The 22,451-nt window shown below is 38.3% G+C and overlaps 1 protein-coding gene across 1 annotated transcript in view; it reads left to right on the top strand.

Annotated features, from left to right (window-relative positions):
* The window catches only part of EIF5B (eukaryotic translation initiation factor 5B), a 38,033-nt gene that overhangs the window by 1,860 nt on the left and 13,722 nt on the right, over positions 1–22,451 (top strand). Inside the window, exons 2-12 of the mRNA XM_054081490.1 lie at positions 12,636–12,761; positions 12,845–12,929; positions 13,330–13,978; positions 14,436–14,662; positions 14,843–14,993; positions 16,407–16,502; positions 17,646–17,732; positions 19,140–19,232; positions 21,105–21,400; positions 22,058–22,165; positions 22,301–22,411. Of these exons, the coding sequence (XP_053937465.1) occupies positions 12,636–12,761; positions 12,845–12,929; positions 13,330–13,978; positions 14,436–14,662; positions 14,843–14,993; positions 16,407–16,502; positions 17,646–17,732; positions 19,140–19,232; positions 21,105–21,400; positions 22,058–22,165; positions 22,301–22,411 (2,029 nt within the window). The remainder of the gene's footprint in view (positions 1–12,635; positions 12,762–12,844; positions 12,930–13,329; positions 13,979–14,435; positions 14,663–14,842; positions 14,994–16,406; positions 16,503–17,645; positions 17,733–19,139; positions 19,233–21,104; positions 21,401–22,057; positions 22,166–22,300; positions 22,412–22,451) is intronic.

Genomic DNA, 22,451 nt, shown 5'->3' with positions numbered 1-22,451 from the left:
TTATATGCTTGCTAACGAGCCTTTGCTCTTCATTGATTCAAATATGTAAAAGGCACTGTATATCAGATACGATTTCTTTCTTGTTACCCCTAAAATCAGTTTTGTCCAGGCTTGCATTTCTCTTAGCCAACTGCTGGTGAGTTGTGGGGTGTCCCGCGAGTCCTGTACAAACCATCTCTGTTTATCCCATGCCTGTGCTCATCTCTGCTGCATTCTGTGTCTCCAGTCCTCAAGGCCTCTGCTACCATACCAGGCCTGTATTTCTCTACACTGCATCATTGTTGTAGAGCTGTGAATATCTCATTCTGTACAGAGTAACTGCTTGTTACTGCTATCTGTATGAAACTATGCTTGCAGAATGCCTGGATAAACAAAAGTAGAACCAATTAGGCATAGGCACCTGGTCAATTAGAGAAATTGCTGTTGCAGCTAAATCAAGTAAAAGTTGCAGGCAGGTCAAGAAAAGTTCAGCCAAAGTAAGCCTGATAGGCTTTAGTTCTGAGGCCTTGCAAACGCAATGCAGAGCTTGTGGACTGCCAGTAGCAATAGCAATACTGTGTTGCAAGGCTACACAGTTGTATGGCAGCGGGAGGAGTGATGTGGAAGGAGAATTCAAACAGATAAGCGTTTGAAAAAAAGGGCAGGACAGTTAGACTGGGTGTATTTTATATCAGGGAGTTTGCGGGGATGGGAGCGAACCTGGAACTTCCAGGCCACTGATGTTTTGGAATAGGCTTTATCTGCAGAGGTACCTTTGTCATCTGGTGGTGTTGGTTCTAGCTGACGTTCCTGTGAATATCAAGCTCCCTTGAGGGAGAGGCTGTGTCACATATTTGTAGCTCAAAGTTGGACTTCAGCGTCCCTTATCAATCTCCCTTCCATTCACAGTACAGTGAGAGAGGAATGGTAGCATGGAATCAAAAGCTCCCAGTCAATTTTGTATCTCACATCTTTGGAGTTATTAGTTTCCTCCTTCTTTTCTTCCTCAACAACTATGTTCCAGATACATCCCCTTACATACCTTTTGGCTGCCTCTTCCGAAGCATGCAGCAGCTCAAAGACATAGTTTGCAGGAAGCATGTTGGAAGATGCTTCTGTTTAGTCTCTTTGCGTTGTGAATATTGGTTTGAGATTTGATGTGACAGGATATAGGATGAGAGTATGATGCTTGTGTTCTGACTTACTGAGAAATCACAGAAGGTACAAGTCACTTTTACTCTTCTCCCTTCAACCTCAAGCTTTGATTTCTATTGTCTAGTTTCCTCCTCCTTTGTTTCTGCTGATTACAGTAAAGGTCGTACTGATAAGTATTGATATATGTCTGAGAATTGTGCTGGTAAGAGAGGGTGAGGGTGGATTTTGTCAGGGGAATGGGATTATTGTGGTTTAACCCAGGAGGGAGCTAAACGCCACAGAGCCAGTTTGCTTGCTCCCTCAGTGGGATGGGGGAGAGAATCGGGGGTGGGAAGAAGGTAGAACTTGTCGACTAAGATAAAGATAGGTTAATAGGACAGAAAAAGAAGGGAAAATAATGATGGAATGTACAAACCAAGTGATGCACAATGCAGTTGCTCACCACCCAGCAGATCCCTGAGCAGTGCCTGCTGCCCCCCACCAACTCCCCCTGTGTGGTGTGGTTTTTTTTAATTATTTTGTTCAATGTGATTTATGGTGTGGGCTGTTCCTTTGGCCAGTTTGGGTCAGCTGTCTTAGCTGTGCCCCCTCATGGCTTCTTGAACGCCTCTGGCCTCCTTGCTGACCGGGCAGTATCAGAAGCTGAAAAGTCCTTGACAAAGCGTAAGCACTGCTCAGGAACAACTGAAACATCAGTTTGCTATCAACATTACTCTCATCTTATATCCAAAACACAGCACTTTACCAGCTACCAGGAAGAAAATTAATTCTGTCCCATCTGAAACCAGTACAGTGGTATAAGTATATAGGGACAGGACCTGGAGTGAGAGGATAGCTATGGTGAGCAGGGAAGGAATGGGAATGCAGGACCGTAGCCTGTTATGAATACAGATTGCTACCTGAACAAATATACTTACAAATCTGTTTCTGCTATACCAGCATCTCTCTTATATTCCTCCAAACTCTGTTATTGACTCCTGCCAACGGATTACTGTCCATGGAGAACATACATATCTAGAATCACCAGATGCGTGGTTCCTGTAGGAAAATCTTGGTATAGTGCATTAGGGGCTTTGTAAAGGTGGAGAGTATCTTGGGTCATTAGTAATTCCTAAGCCATATGGAAGTTGCTTTGTTTCCTCTTAGGAATTTTTATGGTTGTGTTGCTTGCCTTTTTTCAAATGAAACTTCATAGCAAACCTTTAAATAAAAATGAGGCTTTTGAATTCCAGGCTTTCCTAATGGAAGAGTGTGTATTCTAAAGTGTAGTCTAGCTCCTCCTGGGACTGTTGCTGTAACGCTTTCGTTCTTGGATAGAGCTGTAATGGCAGAAGGAATGCCAAAGTTCTCCCTTGCTGTCTTTGAATTTAGTATAGGATATTTTTTAAAAATGTGTGGGCAGAAAGGCTGTTGTAAACTACAGAACCGTGCTTTGAATTCAAGCCTTAAACTGCTGCTATAGATTTCCAAGTAAGCATGCCATGTGCTGTAGGTTACAAATTATTCCCTGCCTGCAATATGGATTTTTTCCTGATTGTGTTAGCTTTTCATGTGTTTTTCCTCTTCTCCCAGCTTTAAGTCATCTTCTTTTAGTAGTTGTCCTTAGCTTTCCAGTAGGTAGACTTTGAGGTGTGTGCCCTTTAATATTTGTGGTCTGTTGCCTAGGCATAGCACTCTGATCATTCATCCATATTGCTTTAGAAGTTACACGTGCCAGCTGTGATTCTGCTGCCAAGAGTGAACACTGCTACTAAAATAAGACTTATGGTGCTGTTGCTGATGCTATATATTGCTTTCTCTTCCACAAATTAAACTGCTGGCATTGGCTCCTAGTGATTCCATTTGGCTCATTTTTGTTAGAATGTTAAGTAAAATCTTCTTAATGTTGTTTAGGAAAGTTCTGTGAAGGCTGGAAGGCCCACAAACACCTGTAGTTCAGAAACACTCTATGCACCAGAAGATTTACAATGACTGTGTCTATCTGCTTCTCAAATATATTTCCACTAGCAAACCTTTCTGCAGCTGTGTCTAGGAGAAGAGCTGATAAACCCTTGCAAATCTCATCTGAAAAATGACAGGATTTTGTACTGAAAGATGGACTGAAATAATGAAAAATAATTTCTCCATTACAGAAATTTCTTGACCTGTTTTATGCAAATATATATTTCTATTCTCCCAGAAACTGTAGTCTTTAATGCAGACATTTCATATTTATTAGAAAACTATTTTTATACATTTGGGTTTTTTTAAAGCAAAACATCACTGTAAAAAGACCGTAAAGATCTTAAAATATTTCTGGTAATGGCAACACGAGCAAAAAAGCAGTGCACAAGTTAGATTGTTAGAAGCATCTTTTCTTGTCAAAATCTTTATTCTGTTCACCTGTTACCTTCATGAAGGCATTTAAACCTTTTGTATAACTACTATTTATGAAAATGATGAAGATAGTGCATTGAAAGCCATTAATAAATGTAGAGTCTTCTTTTAATTCTCTGAAGATCTCTGGAAGACATGGCTCAGAATAGAGAAGTTTGTTTGATTTTACTGTTGTTGATCACACTTGTAATTATCAAGCCAGACAAGCTGAATGCTCGGCATACCTTTGCTGGTTTTAATTGGAGTAGTACTGTCATGTTTTTCTGACTCTGGGCTCATGTGCCTTGCTGTACATTTTTCTGTGCTGTTTGTCACTTAAAAGCTGTCTAGGAGTCAAGGCTACAGTTCTGGACAATATCTTGAGTTCAGTAACTTTTAATGCTTGCCTAATACTCATTTTCTTCCTCTTTTTGCATAAATAGTCCCCTAGACTGGTAAAAGAAATATTTTTTCTGCACTCAAATTATGTATATACATAATTAATCCAATCATTATTTTGGCTTGCTAAAAAAAGTACAGTGCAGTCTGGTAGGTGTTCTGGTCTGAAAGCAGTTGGTATCATACAGAAGATCCTGGTATCTGCAGCACTGATCACTTACTCTTCCCATATGTCTTGTATTTTTTTTTTTTTGTTTTACAGTGGCCTAATGGAGATTTTAAACATGAAGCTGCTGGCTTAATGCTGAAATATGTTTCTTTCGATACATGCTGTTAGATGAAGTATTGATTTTAATTGTGGTTAATATAGGTGGGTGTCCTTTGCTCTTCGGGATTGTAGACAATCTAAAGTATATTTCAAAGCGTTTTCAATGGTATTTAGTGATGTATTATGATTTTGTACAATAAGAGATGCATAGATTACAGAAATCAAGAAATGCTGGATTTGGAGGTAACTTCTGTTATCTTTGCACTTTTTCTAAACAAACCAACCCCAAAATAACTAGGTCAGGGAAGGCCAAATGCTAGTTCTTCAATTAGTGTTTCATGTTGCATGCTGTTAGTCATTTTGTTCTCCTGGGATGGAAACACTTTAACTGAAACTTGAAGAACTGCTTCCTTCCAGAGCTTTGTGTTGCCACCTACTAGCCACATCAGAAAGCTTTTTCTCTTGAAGTTTTGCTATATCTCTGTTTAAATTGGAATCTTGAGTTGTGGTGAGCTTTTTTTATATATAGCTGGGATGTATAAGGGAGATTTTCTATTTTTCTAGAATCTGTTGGGGTTAGAAGTTATGTTTTGTATGTCTTTTTTCAGAAGGTTTTGCTTAGCTGATAGTTATTCCACTTGTCTTTTTCCTCAGCCAAACTTGAAAGAGAAGGCATGACTCTTTAATATTAAAGAAGGAATCATTATCTTGGGAGCCTGAATGAAAAGCAATTACCCTTTTAGTCAAATTTTACTTCCGTACTGCCTCATGTAATTAGGTAGCTTCACCAGCGTCCTTCATCTTACTAGGCAAAAATAGCTAAGGTGTGTAGCTTCGCATCACACTTCATTCATTTGAACTGTCAGTTGTTTCAAACCTTGCGGTATTACTCCTGCTGTCCCCAGTGCATGCTGTAACTGCTTCCTTGCGTTGGATTCAATGCTTCGGTGCCCACAGTACAACTCAGATGTGTGATTTGATCTGCTGCCAGAAGTGCTTCTTGCAAGGACTTTCAGCTGCAGGGTTGCCTGAGCTGATGAAAGAGGAAAGCATGGCTAGGAATGCGGAAGTCACTTCACTCCTCCTCTGCCCTATAGTTTGAGGAAGAGGCAAGGGGAGGTTGGCTATTTTCTGGGGCTGTGGTAGTGGGTTGCTCACATGGAGACTCCTTCACTGCTTGGGCTTAAGAAGGACTGCAGCTCATTCTTTTCTGAGTTCAAGCTTCCTCAGGCATATGTAATTTGAATGTTTTCCAGCAGGAAAAAACAGGTGTCTGCTTCTACTCTAAAAAGAGAAGCTTGCAATGTTCATGTTCTTTAGTAGTTAGGAATGAGAAGGTGGCCATGGCTTTGTTTCCATGTTTTGAATAGCCTTGCTGAGCCAGCAGATGCTTGCATTTTCGATTTCATAACCCACTTAAACAAGTTGATGATGTGTGGTTTTGAACAATTAAATGATTACTTCCAAAGTGGTTTATGTTCTGTAGCATTTTAAAGCAGTTGCTCTAAAAGAACTTTTTTTTGGAAGAGAGAATGTGAATTTATCTTAATACTTACAAATAAAACCAAATACAAATATACCATTCAGCATTGGTAACTTGGTAATTTTGGACAAGCTTTTATTTAGAAATGCATCTTTATTACTGGGTTGAGGACCCACATAGAGAGGATGGGTAGGGTGTTCTAGGGGAGTAATGGTAAAGACCTCTCTATTAGTTTTACTTGGCCTGAAACTGTTGTAAAAGCAAATACATGGAAAGAGGTGGTTCAGCTTCTTTTCAGTCCTTTTGAAATTCAAGATTTTGGGTTTTTTTTTTTTTTTGAGGAAAAGAAAATGACTTAATGACAGTAGTGTTCCTTTGAAGGTGGTTAAAAGAGCTGGTGTCATGTCAATGATGAAATATCTCCAGAGTTGCCTCAGCAAAAATGAGTCTTCTGATTATGCAGGAATGTGGGCAGTGAGTTCACAGTAGTGATGCAACTTTCTTCGTCTGTTGACTTACTGACTCTTCTGCCCCGTGCATGTGAATGTTAGTAGTCTGGTTTTAATTGTATAGTGTTTTCTGACATTTGAACTTGGTCTTTATGGAGACTGCTTAAAACAAATCCAAACCAAAATATTTTTAGCCTAATGTGACTTATCTCAGTTAGCTGTAAGATGAAGGAAAGCTTTAGTAATCTATTTCTGTCAGCCAATGCAGTGGATCAAAGCGCACTTGTAATCTTTGAGCCTGCACATACCCTTTAGCTTTAGTTCCAGCAGGAGAGTGTTATCCTGTTGACTTAGTTTGAAAAGCTGGATATTTGTTTTCCAGTAGTTAAGGCTTGCTCTCATTGTAAGCTGAATTCTTCTATTTAATCCCTGCAGTTTCATTTAACTTATTCAAGTAGAGTCAAATTTATACAAATGAGGGCAACTCAGCTCCTTTGTATACTGCTAATTAATCCTGTCACTTCACTCTTTCAGTTCATGTGTGGATTAATAGTTTCCTTTGCTCTTTATCTTACTGCAGGTTAGTCAGGATGGCATCTCCGTCACACGTACATACACACAGTGCCTATTTGTAATGAAGTTTCTGCTCTATTTTGGGTGATATGCATTGTAGGCACTATAAGTGTAGTCAGTCGTTGTGTATAGTCTTAGAAAAGAGGATGAGGAAAATGTGCATGTTGTCTGTTGCTCTTCCTAGTGTACCATGCATGTCTGTTCTCGGAGAGTATCTATGAAATGCTGCTGGTGTCAGTTGGCTTGCAGGGCTGTCCTTCACTAGAACCTGCATGGAAAGCTAGAGGAACTTGTTTGGCAACGAAGGACATTTACACATTTCAGCTGCATAAGGTTGGTGAACAAAGAATAATGCTGGAAGTCTGCTGACTCTTATTTCCATAGCTGTTGTTCTGTCTTCCCCATATTTGGCCTCATTTTCTGTGGCAATGCCCAGGAAGTCTTTTAAGTTTCTCTGCCTAGATTTGTCTGTTACAGAGATTATGTTGCATGCAGTATCTGTCCTTAGTATAGAAGGTTCACTATGAAATCCCTAGTGATGAATATGTCAACTGTGCCAGTACTTTGAGTAGTTTTTGTAGTCTTCCATGGAGTAAGGACATGGTAGATAATTAAAATGTACTTGTAACTGTTCTGAAATACTTTGTTAGGAAGCCCTGATGGTTTTTATTTCAGAGTTGTAAGTGTAAATCTTGGTTTTGGAGCATGACAACTTTTGTTCTGCATTAATTAACCTCTTGTAATATCTTAGACTGCAAAAGAAAAGGTGAAACTTTGAACTTCAAAAATACATCTTGTTAATTGTGCACAAGGGTTAGAAACTGAAATTTATAATTTAGGCCTGTAAGCGAACAAATAGCAAAGCATGCTCTTAGAAGACTAAAGCAAACCCTAGTATGTGAAACTAGGATTGACATAAACATCTGTAAAAAAAAAGCTTGTACTAGGGTGAACACTGGCCTCATGATGGCTTACACAGGGGATGTCTAGGCCTTGGCTGTTGCAGGCCATTGCATCAGAAAAAGAACTTACTCCAAAACTGTGCTTGTTTCTCATGTTTTAAAAAACACCACCCCACCTCCTAAAAAAACCCAAACCAAACACCCCAAACCAACCAAAACCAGCCCAACACTTTAAGGTATGTTCTCTTTAATTTTTTTCTTCAGTGCATACTACGAAATAGCTGAGGGAATTATGTTTTGTGGATTTGTTTTGTTTTTTTTTTCTTCCCCACTGGGGCTCCAGTTTTGAATACTGTTTTCTTGCTGTACTGGCAAGAGAAACACTGCAATGTTTGTTTTTCTACAGACCATGCACTATCAGTCACTGGTTTTTTCCACTTTTCTGAGTCAATAGCTTGCAACTGTGTGGGATCTCATAAGTAGGAGAGCTACCAGCTGTCTTTTTGCATCTGACTGAGCAATGGTAGGTAACAGCTCTCCATTTATTTCTGAGCTCTGCTTTAATCACACTGAAAATGTTTCATACTTTCTCTTATAGGCAGGGTTTGGGATTGTAGCTTTATTTGTCACACGTTTTGATTAACATGTAACACAAGGTAGTTTAGGTGGATTTTGGAGTGTCACTTTCTGTTACTGGTCTGATTTGTTGCTTTGGAGATGCCTTCGTTGCCTACACCTTTCTTAAAAATCTCCAAACGCTTTCTTGCCATAATCTGTGTGTATTTGGTACAGAATGGTGTGCTAGCCCAGAATTTAATTAGTGACCTATTGAATATTCAGGACTGTATTAATAACTGGCTTTCTCTATGTAATGCAGATTTTCAGTAGTCCATGCAGACAGCTTGTACTGGAAGGGTTTTGGGCAACGGATGATTTCTTAATGCCGTTTTTAGGGCAGTGAAGTTGAGGTTTTTCAGTATGGAGTATGTGAGTGTTTCTATATGCTGCTTTTAAAATGTTTTTGGAACATTTTGAGGTCTTACATTGCTGTAATTTTGCTTAAATGGGAAAAAGGCAGTGAAATTGCTCATGGGAAATTACTTGAAACACTTTTTTTGATCAGTGATGCAATTCTAAAGAAAAAAAGTTTCGTTTGGTATCTGAAAAGTGGTGATCACTGCATATTTGTTATGGATTACTGCCATGTCCTTTAATTAGCCTCACTGATGTGTCTTCTCCCACTGCATAGTTTTGCTCTGTATCAGGCACAGACCTCCATGGAGGAATGTCTGGAGGCATTTAATGTTTTGAAAATTGCTTGGTTAGATTTGTAGGTGGAGTACATCTAACTTTTGCTGTGATTTACTGCATTGAAATGCTGTTTTAGCAATATCTCTTTTAGTATTTGGCAGCAAAAATATAGACTAGAATCAAAAGTACGTGAATAAGAAATGGCTCAGGCTTCATTTCTGAAACAAATTAAAAAGAAAATCAGGGAAATAACCCCTTCTTAGCACTGCAGCAGCAATTTGCTTTCAGCGTCATGCTTTCTAGAATTCCTTGAGCCTCTTATGCTCAGACATACAAGGTTGTCTCAGTGTGTGAACCTGCTAACAGCAAGTCTCCTTTGAGTCCAAAGCATTATGAGCCTGACTGGCCTGGGGTAGTGAGACTGTGAAGTCTGTATATACAGTCTTCATGCGAAAGCCAATTTGAGGTGAAAACTTAAAACTGTTTGAGTGTACTGGTGCTTTCAGGTGCCTCTGTCAGACATTCTTAGGGTTGGAACTAGGACCCTTGCAAAAGCTGGGTGGAGTGGCTGTGTGGAGACCTTTTGGAAAGGAGGCTCTTGCAAGAGTGTTTGGGTTTGACACATTGGGGAATACTTAAAAAAATTTGCGGGGGAAAAAGTTTTCTACATGTATCTTCCAATGCTAATTGGAAGCTCTTGCATTCTGTATCTAGATGCAGTGGGTTCCTAATAACACAATCTCCCAGGAAAAGGAGGAGGGCGCACCTTTTCAATCTTCTTTTCAACTTTCTTTTATTATGAAATCCTAGTGGAATATTATTAGAATTTTAAAAGGTAAGGATATTCAAGGTCAGTGTGGGAATAAACTCTTAGTAATGGAAATCAGTATTTGAATTTCTTGGCTTTTCCATTATATTCTTGCTTTACCGTTCTTAAGAGGAATTATAACTGTATGTATTGCTGTATATGTAAATGCATGCAGCCTTAATTTTACTTTTTACTTCATCCAGGCTCATGTGTTTAAAGCCTGCTGTGTTGCTTCTTAGTAAAGGGAAATGTACTAAAAAGTACAGATTTTTTTTAACCAATTAACTACTAAGCAGTGGAAGCCAAGATTGGAAAGGCTCTTGTACTATATTGATGGCACTATTGTGACAGCTGAACAGTCCTCATTATTATTCCTAAACTGTTCTTGCTGGTGAGTGTTAAAGCTTAATGTTTGTGAATTAGTTTTTTCAGTGTTTGATTTGAGATTTTTTTCTCCAAAGAAGTTTTCTTCTTCAAGGTTCAGTTGAAATGTAATGATTTTAGAAACAAAGAACCCTCCATCCCCTTAAAGCCTTTGTATGGGAAAATGTAAGGTACCATGAGCATCCTCTTCGCTAGTAGTGTAAAACCCATGTGTTCTGTGCTTGGACATAACTTTCTGCAAAGCTGCAATGTAAAAAGTCAGCCTTGAGAGCATTCATGTAAAATATAAGCCGTTCAAAGGATTGCTTTTTAGTATCTGTATGACCACATGGTTAAGAACCTGTAGTAGTGGGAGCAGTAGAGCCATGCAAGAAGTAGTAGGGAGCTTATATTTTGATCTTGCCAAACTATTTCAAGCTTGGATTTGACTCCATCTCCTCAGTTAATGCCTAGAGTAGGAGGTGGTGAGCAAGTGTGTTTAATAAACTGATACACCACACTTAAAGCAAAAAGAAATGTGAGGGCCTAGATGTAATGTAGTTAGCCTGATGTTAGGCCTTTAACTCTAGGTGTAGAGATGATTGTTGACATTTTTACTTTAACTGTCTATGCTAACCTTGGTGCACAGCCAGCTAAGCTGCTTATAAAAACAGCTCATAAATTGTTGAAATGTCAAGTCACCTGTTACTAAGGTGGAAATGGCTAAAAGTTTTTTCTTTCTTCTTGAGGGAGGTAGGGATTGGTTTAGAGCATTGACTTTGAGGTTTATGTTTCTTTGAGAAATGTATTACTTATGTTGGCTTGTAAGAAGTACTGCTAGGTATATTCAAGGTGTATTTTTTTCTTCTCTTGACTAAAATTAAGCATCTCTGGTACTGAAGATGCTCTACAGTGAGGCAGTCCATTGTGTGGCCTTTTATTTTGTTTGTTCAACCTATATAGAAGAAAATTTAAGGTCTTAAAAATACGAATTATCAGTGTTGGCCTTTAAAAAGAAAAAGTGTTTTGTTGTTTTCTTGTGCATGTGGTCAGTGTTTGTTGACTCGCTTATGTCAAATAGTTTGGATGATGTGGGTTTGTGAATGTCAGCATTCACTTAAACTTGTAAAATGATTCTTTCAGCCTTCTCCTTTTGCAGAGGGAAATAAAACTTAGTCTTACTGAATTTCAAAGTCTATAAAGAACTAATTAAGTACTTATTTTCTTAGTATTTGAATTCTGGTTTGGCAAGGCCAAAGCTCTGGTAGTTTAAAATTTGCTGATATCTTGGAGGTCCTGAATTTGGAAGAAATTATTTCACTTATTTCCTTGATATTGATTCAGGTATTTGGTGGGTCAACCTTTGTCTGGCTGATTTGCCCTAAGTGGGGAGTAATAACTAAGGCAGTGAAATTGTGAAACAAAGAACGGCTTTCTGCTCACGTATCTAAGAGAGACTTAGATGAGATATTAATAGTATAGTTATTAAATGCTTTTTGAAATTGCAAGCTGTGATAAAAGTAGCATCCTAATATTTGCTGCTTTAATAGACCAGTTTTGGTCCCAGTAGAGAAGTTCTAAGTTTGAAGCAGGGAATAGAAAAGTCTCCTTTCTTGCAGTTGTATTGTGAGCATGATTATGTGGAAAAACCTGTGGACACTGAACTTTGTCTTTGCTCAGTTCTCATGGTACAAGTCAAGAAAAAAGTGTATCTGAATTACAACTATTGATAAAGAACAGAAAATAAGTCCCTTCTGCTTAGTTGCAAATTAAGATTATTTATAACAAGAAAAGAAAATGCTTTTGAGAAAGAAACTTGATATGATGAGATCTATTAAAGAAGGATGCGTTATTTCAGATGCCTAGTGAAACTTCTTTTGGCTTTTATAGGCCTGGGAGAGGTATTACCAAGGCCAGTGGTGGAAATGATTGCTTGTCAACTGCACTGGTATTTTTTATGATCTGGTGTTGTGTCTGTCTGAGGCTGAACTGTGTTCTTCTGTGCTTCTTTTCTTGAAAGATAACAAAACTTCTCAGTCTGATGGCAAAGCATAGGCAACTGTTACCGTGACTTGGAATCCATTACCCTGAGCAGGAACTTGCATTTTGCTAAATAAAGATATGGTAGCTTTTTTTGTTTTCTAATGGATATTCAAAGGAATAGATAAGTGCTGCTTAATTGAATAGCCTGGTTACTAAAATTGCAAGATTTCTTCTATTTTTGCTTCATTTTTACACTTGCATCAGGAGAGCTGTTTTTCTGTCAATGACACCTGCTGTGATTTGAAGGACTAAACAATTTATATTTTGAGGAGACGAAGTAGAACAGTCCAGTTAGATTCTTCCAGGAAGCTTTATGAAATGTCACACCTAAACTTTTAAAGTAGTGTTGCAAGAACTGAACATGTTTTACTGTTCCACCTCCCTTCAAGCAGAGGACATGTGTGAAGGTTTTTCCTTTTTGTCCTGCTGGATAGGGTAGGATAAAGTGCATAATGGTTTGTTTAATGTGGTTTTTGCCCCTGCATTGCTTATGTTTTGTGATTGATTTTACATTTCAAAGCTTTTGTTTATTTTGTGCAGATGGCTTCTACTTATGTAAATGTAATGTTTCAACTCTTGATAAGTCTGCTTTCTTTTTGCCTTTTAGTGCAAAAGATGATATTGATATTGATGCCCTTGCTGCTGAGATAGAAGGTGCAGGAGCTGCAAAGGAGCAAGAGCCTCAGAAATCCAAAGGCAAAAAGAAAAAAGAGAAGAAGAAACAAGATTTTGAGTAATTTTTCTTCTATCTGTATTATTTTATTCCATTATACAGACCTTATTTACTTACATACCATAACTTCTTTCTTGTTTTAGTGAAGATGATATCCTGAAGGAGCTGGAAGAACTGTCAATAGAGGCACAAGGAGGCAAAGTTGACAGGGAACCTTCTGCAGGAAAGGTGAACATTGAGGGGGAGGTGGGCTCTTTAATAGGAAATAATTAAAATATGAGGCAACTCTGACCCAGGAGAGTTCTAGTGTTGCAGTGTCCTTAGAGATCCTATGTGAAATGTCCAGCTAGCATGTGTTTTTAGGTATGCTTCAGGTATACTTTATATTTTCATAATAGTCAATTGTGAAAGATTTTATTAGAAGCCATGTCTTCATGCTGATAACTATTAATCAGAATAAATGTTAATTGTGGGCTGAGGGGTAGTACGCTCAGCAGGAATAGTTATTGCTTTCAAGCTTTGCCTTTGATTAGAGAAGTTTTTCTTGACATCTCTCAGTGCTGCTGCTGCTTAGGTCGCAATAGCAAATAATTTTTCACAGCTGATTATTGAATTGTTTAATTACCAGGTTGAAAATGACAACGAAGAAAGCTTATCAAAACAAGATAAAAAAAGGAAAGGAAAGAGTAAAAAAGCCAATCTAGAAAATGACTATGACAGTGAGGAAGTGGAAGATAAAGATAAAAAATCTAAAAAACCTCAGAAAGCGAAACAAGACATGGTTTCTGGCAGCGATGATGATGATCATGAGACACAGATTAAGAAAAACAAAGGGAAAACTCAGAAGTCAAATAAAAAGCAAGATCTGTCAGAAGATGATGAAACTAACATTAAGAAAAGCAAAGAGCGCACACGAACAGCATCTACCGGTGAGAGTGGTGATGGATCGGATGATGCCTCCCAGTCTAGAAAAGGACAAAAGAAAAACCAAAAACCAAAGTCCACCCCTGCTGCTGAAAGTGGAGATGATGAAGAAGAACCTTCATTCAAAGTAAAAACCGTGGCTCAGAAGAAAGCAGAAAAGAAAGAACGTGAAAGGAAAAAACGAGAGGAAGAAAAAGCCAAACTGAGGAAGCAGAAGGAGAAGGAAGAATTAGAAGGTGGTAAAGAACCAGCAAAGCCGAAGGAAGTTCCAAAAAAAGCTGAAGAGAAAGGTTCTGAAGTCATGGCAGCCCCTGGCCCTGGGGAAAAAGGAGAGGCTCCTGCAGGAACAGAGGGTTTGTAACATGGTTTCTAAAACTGTAATTTAACTACTGTAGGTTTTATAAGAAGGCCAAAGAGCTGACGGGCAGCGATTTGTTGCTTTATTCTGAATTGGAAATACTAGACATTTGGTAGCCTTGTTTGCCTTTCTGTTGGCTCATGTGGCTGTATTTTCTGGCCTGTACTTTGTTCAGGTACATGGGAAAACAAGAGCCAGATGGCAAATTCTCATTACTGTATATGCTTACGGTTCCGTAATGCAAACATACTTTTTCACTTCCAAGTTACTCTGTTACTTTAGGACTTTGTAACTTAAGATTGAGTTTTCTTGTTTTTTTCATTATGAAGTGCTTATGTACCAGTCAAAATGTTCCTGATTTGGTGTTATTTATCATATTTGAAAGGTTAATTGTATTTAGAGTATCTTTAAAATTTCTGGAATCTTTGAACGTATGCTTTTTCTTTCTGTAGCTGATGACAATGAGGGGGACAAAAAGAAAAAAGACAAGAAAAAAAAGAAAGGTGAGAAAGAAGAAAAAGAGAAAGAGAAGGAGAAGAAAAAGGGTCCCAGTAAAGCCACAGTTAAAGCTATGCAAGAAGCCTTGGCTAAAATGAAAGAGGAGGAGGAAAGGGCACGGAGAGAAGAGGAAGAACGCATAAGGCGACTGGAGGAACTAGAAGCGAAGCGCAAAGAGGAGGTACCATGTCTTACTCTGAGGACAGAATAAGGGAGAGGGTAATCTTAACCTGTACCCTTGTAGATGCAGTGGTGGATTAATTAGTCCTTAGTATGTTTCTCATCAATAGAGAGAACACTTGGCTGGCTTTTGTGTGAGGCATGCTTTGAAATTTCTGCATGTGTTCTAACCTTTTTCTAGGAACGGTTAGAGCAAGAGAGGAAAGAAAGAAAGAAACAGAAGGAAAAAGAGAGGAAAGAGCGTTTGAAGAAGGAGGGGAAACTGTTAACAAAAGCTCAACGAGAAGCCAGAGCAAGAGCAGAGGCTACTCTTAAACTACTTCAAGCTCAGGGTAAGCAGTAAAGCTTAAAATAGTAATAAATAAAAAAAGTCATACTCCTTACTGCTCTGTGTTCTTTTTTTTCTACCTGGAACTAGAAGGGCAAATAATGAGTAATTCCATTTACAGCTGCTCTGTTGTCAAGGAGGGCAGTGAGTCTGGCCCTCTCTTTTCTAAGCAGCTTAAATGTGTGTATATCTTCATCTTATACTTTAAATAGCCAACTTTTTATACATTCCACTTATGGTTTGGCGGTGTTAGTTATGGAACTTAAGAAAAAAATCTCTTCTTTCCACTGCTTAGTCCAAAGGCCTGGAAAAGCAGATGGGCTGTGGGTCTCGGGTCTTTTAAGACCAGTGATCTGAATCCTCTTGAATTAATTCATGTGTTTGCTTAAGCAAGTACATTACTTTGCCTCAGATTAGCTAGTCCATGGGGCTATCCTGTTGCATTTGCTTCAGGAAAAGGTTTTAGAGGAGCTTTTGTGGTTTTTCAGTCAGATATAATCTGTTTCCATTGCCATAAAGTAAACATATCCAAAGTATTGTAAGCCCATGTCCTAATTTGTTCCTGCTGACTTGTTTGTGGCTAAGGAAAGAAATTAATTCCTGAGTGCTGAGTATCCTTCTTTTTGTATTGGTAGAGAACAGTATCTGTCACTTTGCTGGTAGCTGGTTGTGTAAGGGTGGGAATCTGTAGCTAGTAAAACATTTGGAACTTTAAATGCACACAGAGGCCATTTCTCTTCAGTTGTTGCAGTAGTTATTAGAATACTTCTCTGTGTGCTGCCACAACTGCATTTTTGTAAAATCTACACTGTAAAATCACACAGTACGTGAATGAATTTAGAGTGCTTCAGAAGGTGCAGGTTAATACCTATAACCATCTACTTTGTTTAAAAAAAACAAACCAACCCCAACACTGGGCAAAAGGGAATACAGTATCTACTGAACAACCTAAAGCCTCTAAGAAAAGCTGTGCCTCTTAACTGCTCCATTGTTGCCTGAAACTGGGATGATTGCAGACTGGTTTTAAGTGAGTTTTAGCATAGCAGGCTTTAAATTGACACATACACTTGATAAACTTGAGGGTCTATCTGTTCATGAAATCCTATGTAAGTATGCGATAGCTTCAAACCTGGAGTCTTAGGATCAGATTGGGGGATTTTGTAGTTTTTGTTTACTTATTAATTATCTAATTTCTTATTGAAAGCATCCAGAGTGTCTGAAGAACTATAATTGGCTCAAGTTTTGCAGCTTTTGCAAATCAGACTTCATAAAAAGATAAAATATGCACTGAAGCTACTTTCCATTTCCTTCCTTCCTCTACCTTGCAATTCTGGAAGATGTGTTCTCATTTAAACTAAAGCTTTAGTTTAAATAATTATCACCTGGATTTTTTTCAGACTTTATTTTTTTTTTCCAGGTGTTGAAGTGCCATCCAAAGACTCTGTGCCAAAGAAGAGGCCAATATATGAAGACAAAAAGAAAAAGAAGCAACAGCAGCCGGAAAATAAAGAAGGTGTGGTTGGGCTGTAGGGATACTTAATAGAATAATCACATTTCCAGAAGTGTTCCTGGAATAAGTTAGCTAATCCTAAACTAATTGCACTGTAGCGTGCATGTTAAGGTTTTTTTTGACACCTCTGCTTCCACATGCAAGTGCTGATGTGTTAAGATCCTAAAGTTGTTTTGAAGACTGCTCAGTCAGTCCTTTGTTTTGCAGTCTTCTTCACTGTTATTTGTTTGCCAGCTTCGGTATTTTCTTTAGAATTTTGAAATGTTGGAGTTGTACAGAATGTGAAGACCTTGTAGGAATGTGAGGGTCAATGCTTTGTGTACATATGTAGGTTAAATGCAACGTAGTGTAAATAGTAGTGGCTTGTAATTAAGTTGAAGTTGATGTACGAGTCTGGGAGGGGATTGATCCTAGTTCTAGGTCTTTTCTTCTAAGTTGCAGACAATTTCTTACGATTTGTTTTCTTTTATATAAATGCTTTCAGTTTCCAAGGCATGAGGAGTTCGGAGACCTTGCATTTTGAAAAGCTTGGAACTTACTGTGCTAATTAGACCTGGAGTGAATGTGTGAAAATTTTTTACTTGTGTTTCATGGTTTTCCTGTTTGGGTATTACTGTCTCAAGACTATTCTTTAGTTTAAACAATACAAAACCCCTTTACATCATTTTTTTTTGTTATTTAGCTGAGTTTTTTACATTCAACATGAGTTACCTGATTACTTACCAATTAAGGAGTGTGTGTAAAGAATTGAGAACAGTGCTGATCCATATTGTACCAGTGACTTCCCCCTCGTGGAACACAGGAAAGCAAGAATGGGTAGTTCATTAGTATTACTTCATTTTCTCTTGTATTTCAAAATGAGGGGTTTTAATGTTCAAAAGTAGTGGTAATCTTAGCCATAACTATATGACTATCCTGTAAATCTGTAACTGCTTAGAAAACCATGTTTTTCAATTAAGCCGCTTGCTCTAACTTTGTTCTGGTTCAGTAAGTGAAAGTTCAGTTCAATATTAAATAAATTCAGATTCTGTTTACTTGTAACAGGACAACTTAAAACCAGAACTTAAATATCAAGCTGCATGTCTCTCTAAGTTGGTTTGCAGGTTGGAAGAATGTAGCAACCAATTTGCTTTTTTGCAATTTCAGAAAGCGTGGAGGTAACTTCACCAGCTGAAGATGCTGTAGAACTGGAAACTCCAGTAAAAGAAGAGACTCCTCTTCCAGTAGAGCCAGGTTGGTAGTAATGCTAGTAAGCTTAGAGCACATAATAAGACTGTGTGGCAGTACTGCATGGTGGGCATTGTACCGTGTTAGATGGGGCTGAGCCGCTGTCCTTTCTTGACGTAGCTGCTGGTTTTTTTTCTTCTCCTAAGGGAGGAACTAATGGAATTTTATGGAATTAAAAGGCCTGAAGCTCCAGCATGAGACTATAAAGGTCCTTTATGCTGGGTGAACTCCAGTGTTCAGTTGGCTTAGGCAACTATCTCAAATAAGCACATTCAGTGCCTCACAGTTAGCTCTCTCAACTCTTCATTTCATTTCTAAAAGGCTTTTGTCAGCGCTTACGTAGGGATAGGAAGGAAATAATGCTGCATGCAGTATCGGTACTGCAATATTTACAGTGATTGTATTCTTGAGTCTTTTGCTTTCTCGAGTGCTGAATGCACTAGGTATAGGTTGGGTTAGCTTGTGAAACCGAGAATCAGCATAGCAAGTGATTGTGTGTGGGCAAAAATGAGGGCAACAGTACTTGTTTTTGCAAAATCAGATTATACTGGGCTTCTTCCTCAGTGAGGAGATTGTCTGACTTAAGAAAAACTAGAATAAATACTGAGACTTTTTCCATTTTTTTTGAAAACAAAGCTGCATGTGTACTCTTAATTGTAGCTTGACTTGTCCCTTGAAGGAGCAATTCCATTGCCATGAAAGAGAAGGGCCCACTGGCAGAACATTAGTTCCCAGTTAATATTGTAGCAGTTTGGAACTCACACTTCAAGTAGTTGAAATTTTGTGATGCTAGGTGTGCTGCAACATACTTATTGTTTAATCCCCTTTTTGGAGAGGGTTAAAAGTTGGCATTTTTCCATTTGTCTTTTATATGAAGAGATGGCAGCTCTTAATGTTTGGCTGAATTCCTGCTGGCATTAATATACTTAATGCTTCTCGAACCTGTGGTATAATTATGGCACATGGAGTCCTAAAATAGCACTTTCTGTGAAGAATTTATTTTCCTACTAATTAAAGTTAATAATGCAACCCAACTTGTGTTGTTTCTCTGTCATTTTGTTACACAAGACTAACTATTAACTGGGCAGCTCCTTTCAAGGAACATGGTTCTGGTTGAGATTTGTGTGGCACTTGCATGACACGCAGACAGGAACTAGATGAGTAGTTTATCCATGTATTTCAAAAATATGTTTTACTAGGTAAAGATACTACCACAGTAAGATTTGGTGAGGAGAACTGAAGATTATTCCTTAAGTGTGCAGCATTTTCGCTTTAGGGAACATGGAGATAATTTGATAGAAATATGGTAGCAGCAAACTTGTAAGTTGCAGTTGTCAGTGTCAAAGGAAGTGGCATCTAAAAATGTTGTATATTGCTGGGCTGTTTCTTTTTCTTTAATGCTGAATTTCTTAGTTTTAGAAGAAAAGGAAGAAGAAGAAGTAGAATCGGAAGATGGAGGTTTGGATGACTGGGAAGCTATGGTTAGTGACGAAGATGGAGAGAAAGGTGAGCACATAAATACCAAACATGCTTTTTCTCATCAAGAGGTTTCTTTGGGCTGAATTTTTTGCTTCTGTAGAAAACTATTGTATTTAGGTTCTCCCCTGCCCCATTAGCTAAATTGTGAGGCATGCGTAATGATAAAAAGATACAAGATTCTTCTTTCAGAGGCGGAGCTTTCAGAATCTGCACAAATACTTCTCAGTAAGACTCTGAAATTACTCACGTACAGTTATCACCTAAAATAAATCAGATGGAATTTTTTGTTCTTTATTTTTTATGGAAGTGAAAATCCTCTCCACTTCCTATGTGCCTAAACTACCTCCTGGAGTTTAGGGAAACCTTTTACCTGGTGCTGTATTTTTCTAGTAATCGTTCCCAAGTCCTAACAGTTTTACTACACAAATCTGGCAACATCTAGGAGGGCGTCTGTGAGAAGTTCTCCAGGAGTGTGGAACTAAGCGTGAAGGCTAGCATGCATACGTTACAGGGAGTTTCAGATACCTTTTCTCATCTACTTCTTTGAGAAGCAAGTGTGGAAGAAGGAATTGCCAGAACATTCGTACTCCTGCAAATATATGTCAAAGCCCTTATTCTATCTCTGGCCAACAGCAGTGTTTATGGGGAAGTTAGAGCTGCATAAGAATGTGCAGGGTCAACTACTCGGGTGTTTTCTTCTTCTATTGCTGTGAGACTTCCTGAACAGGAGTTAATTACTGCTCTTGGTGCTTCCCTGACATCTCTTCATTGTTTCTTAAGATCAAAGACTGCTCCTCAAGTACTTGAGTTGCACAGTCCTGTGCTTTCAAGTGTAATGCTTTATATGTATATATATTTATATATACATATATATGTATCTATCTATATACAAACACATACAAAACCAGATAAACACATGTATATGTACAGCAGTGTGAATTTTCTTTCAGCACAAGTATGTGCTCCTGAGGTGACGTGTTGTTCCACTTGGAGTACTAAGGACTGCTAATCCTCTTGAAAGTCCATTTTAGTCTATTGCCACTGTTTGGGAGAGAATGGCACATCTTGCTCCTTGCTGCTTTTTTTTTTTTGAAGGATCTGACAGTGTGATCCTGAAAAAGAACCTTCCTGAGAATCGCATTTAGTGTATTATTAAGCTGATGGACTTGCAGCATAGCAGTGAAACTTAACTAAAAGGTAGCAAGCCTCCTGGTAGCTGTGTAAGGAAGATAATGCATGAGTTTAAAGTGTCCATTAGCTTATCTCTTTAAGATTTTTGATTTTTGAGAATGGGAAGCTTTCAAAGACAGAAAATTACTTTTTGATAGTTCTTTTCATTTGCTTACTGAAGAATTCTTCTGAAAAATATTCATCTTCTCTGAACAGTTAAGGAAAACCTTAAGATGAAATTTTTAAAGATGTAGAAGAGACCATTTGTTCTGATTGTTGCATCTACTTAACTTTCTTATTATGGTGCTTTCCTGACCATAATGCAGAGAATATGTTTTGTTCAATTTGGAGTGTCTTGGCTTTGTTTAAATGTGTTAGTGCATCCTTTCCTTTATGAAGTGCACACAGCTTTTAAGAATGCCACTTTATCTGAATACTTGCAAATGATGTGAAGTGTAAATGTGCCGATATCATTCCTCTCCCACCCGAAACTCACTCTGCTTGCACAGACCCTGAACACTTAAGTCAGCAGCTCTTATATGAAACGTTTGTTTTTCCACTTTCAAAATAAAAAGCCATCCTGGCTAGCACTTGTTGAATGGAACTTACTCTAGGTCCTCACTCTCCTATAGTAGCAGTCTCTCTCTGGGGTTTTTGTTGCCCTCTCCCCCACAAGTGTGAACTTAATAGAGGATTTTTACTTTAGATTTTATTTGGATTTTTTGACAGAGAGCAAACCTGTCCACATCGAAGTCAAAGAACAAAATGAAGTGGATGAGGAAGAGGAGGAAGAAGAGGATGAGGAAGAAGAGGAAGAAGAGACTGAAGAATCTGAAGACAGTGAAGGGAGTGAAGATGAGGATGAAAAGACTTCAGATGAGAGAGAGACAGACTCCCAAGCTATTGGAAAACAATCTATGGATAAAAAGCTCAGCAAAGAAATTAGCTCTGATTCTGAGTACGACTCTGATGATGACCGCACTAAGGAAGAGCGTGCTTATGACAAAGCTAAACGGAGAATTGAGGTATTAAGACACAGCTTTACTTGAACAGCTGGACTCTTGTGTAAGAAACAATTTAGTCCTCAGTTCATTGAAAGGTCTTTTAACCATACTTGTTAAAATGATGGCTGTGTCATGACTAATATTTAGGCAGGTCCAGAAATTGTTTTAGTGAAGTAAAAAGATCCGTTCTTGCCTGAAGCTGAAGCATTTTGTTTTAGACAACTTAATCACAAAGAATGTGCAGTTCAGTGTCATTGCCTTCCACTTTTCACCCTCCTGGAGAAAGAGGCTTTTATCCCTAACAGACAGATGTTTCAGAGTTTTAAAAGTTATATTTCTAAACTGTTCAACACCTTTGTGGCTGTTGATGTCCTTGGCTACCCAAGGTGCTTCTTCAGAATGTACCATCAATAAAACTACATGTTAGTTGATACAATAACTTAGCCTACTCGACTGTAACCAAAACTAACCAAAACCAACCAATCAAATAAAAACTTAATTCTTAGTTGTAAATTTTTGATTTGCGGAAAGAGAGATGATGGGCCTTGAATTGCCTGGAAAGTTGAAGTCCCACAGTTAACTCTGTTCTGTGTGTGTATGTAATCAAGGCCAGAGGTGAGCTGTGATTTTTGTTTTGTTTTGTTTGTACTTACCAGTTTTTATTTGTCTTTTACGTAGAAGCGACGAGCTGAAAACAGCAAAAATGTGAACACTGAAAAGCTCAGGGCACCAGTTATCTGTGTCCTGGGGCATGTAGACACAGGCAAAACCAAAATTTTAGATAAGGTAAGATTTGGAATGTGAAGGCACTGCCTGTATATTTTGCTTATGCATCTGTTTTTTTCATTGAAAAAAGTGTACTTGAAGAGGTGACTTTAGTCTCTTACAACTGAGTATTTCTGGTCTTCTTTTTGTCTTTAGCTCCGCCACACCCATGTACAGGACAGTGAAGCTGGTGGTATCACTCAGCAGATTGGTGCGACTAATGTTCCCCTAGAAGCTATTAATGAGCAAACTAAAATGGTGAAAAATGTAAGTTATAGCGCTTCGAAGACTGGTTTTTTTTTAAAAA

This window comes from Cuculus canorus, chromosome 1, assembly GCF_017976375.1.
Source record: "Cuculus canorus isolate bCucCan1 chromosome 1, bCucCan1.pri, whole genome shotgun sequence".
Lineage (NCBI taxonomy): Eukaryota > Metazoa > Chordata > Aves > Cuculiformes > Cuculidae > Cuculus > Cuculus canorus.
This window is presented reverse-complemented; position numbering and strand designations above follow the sequence as displayed.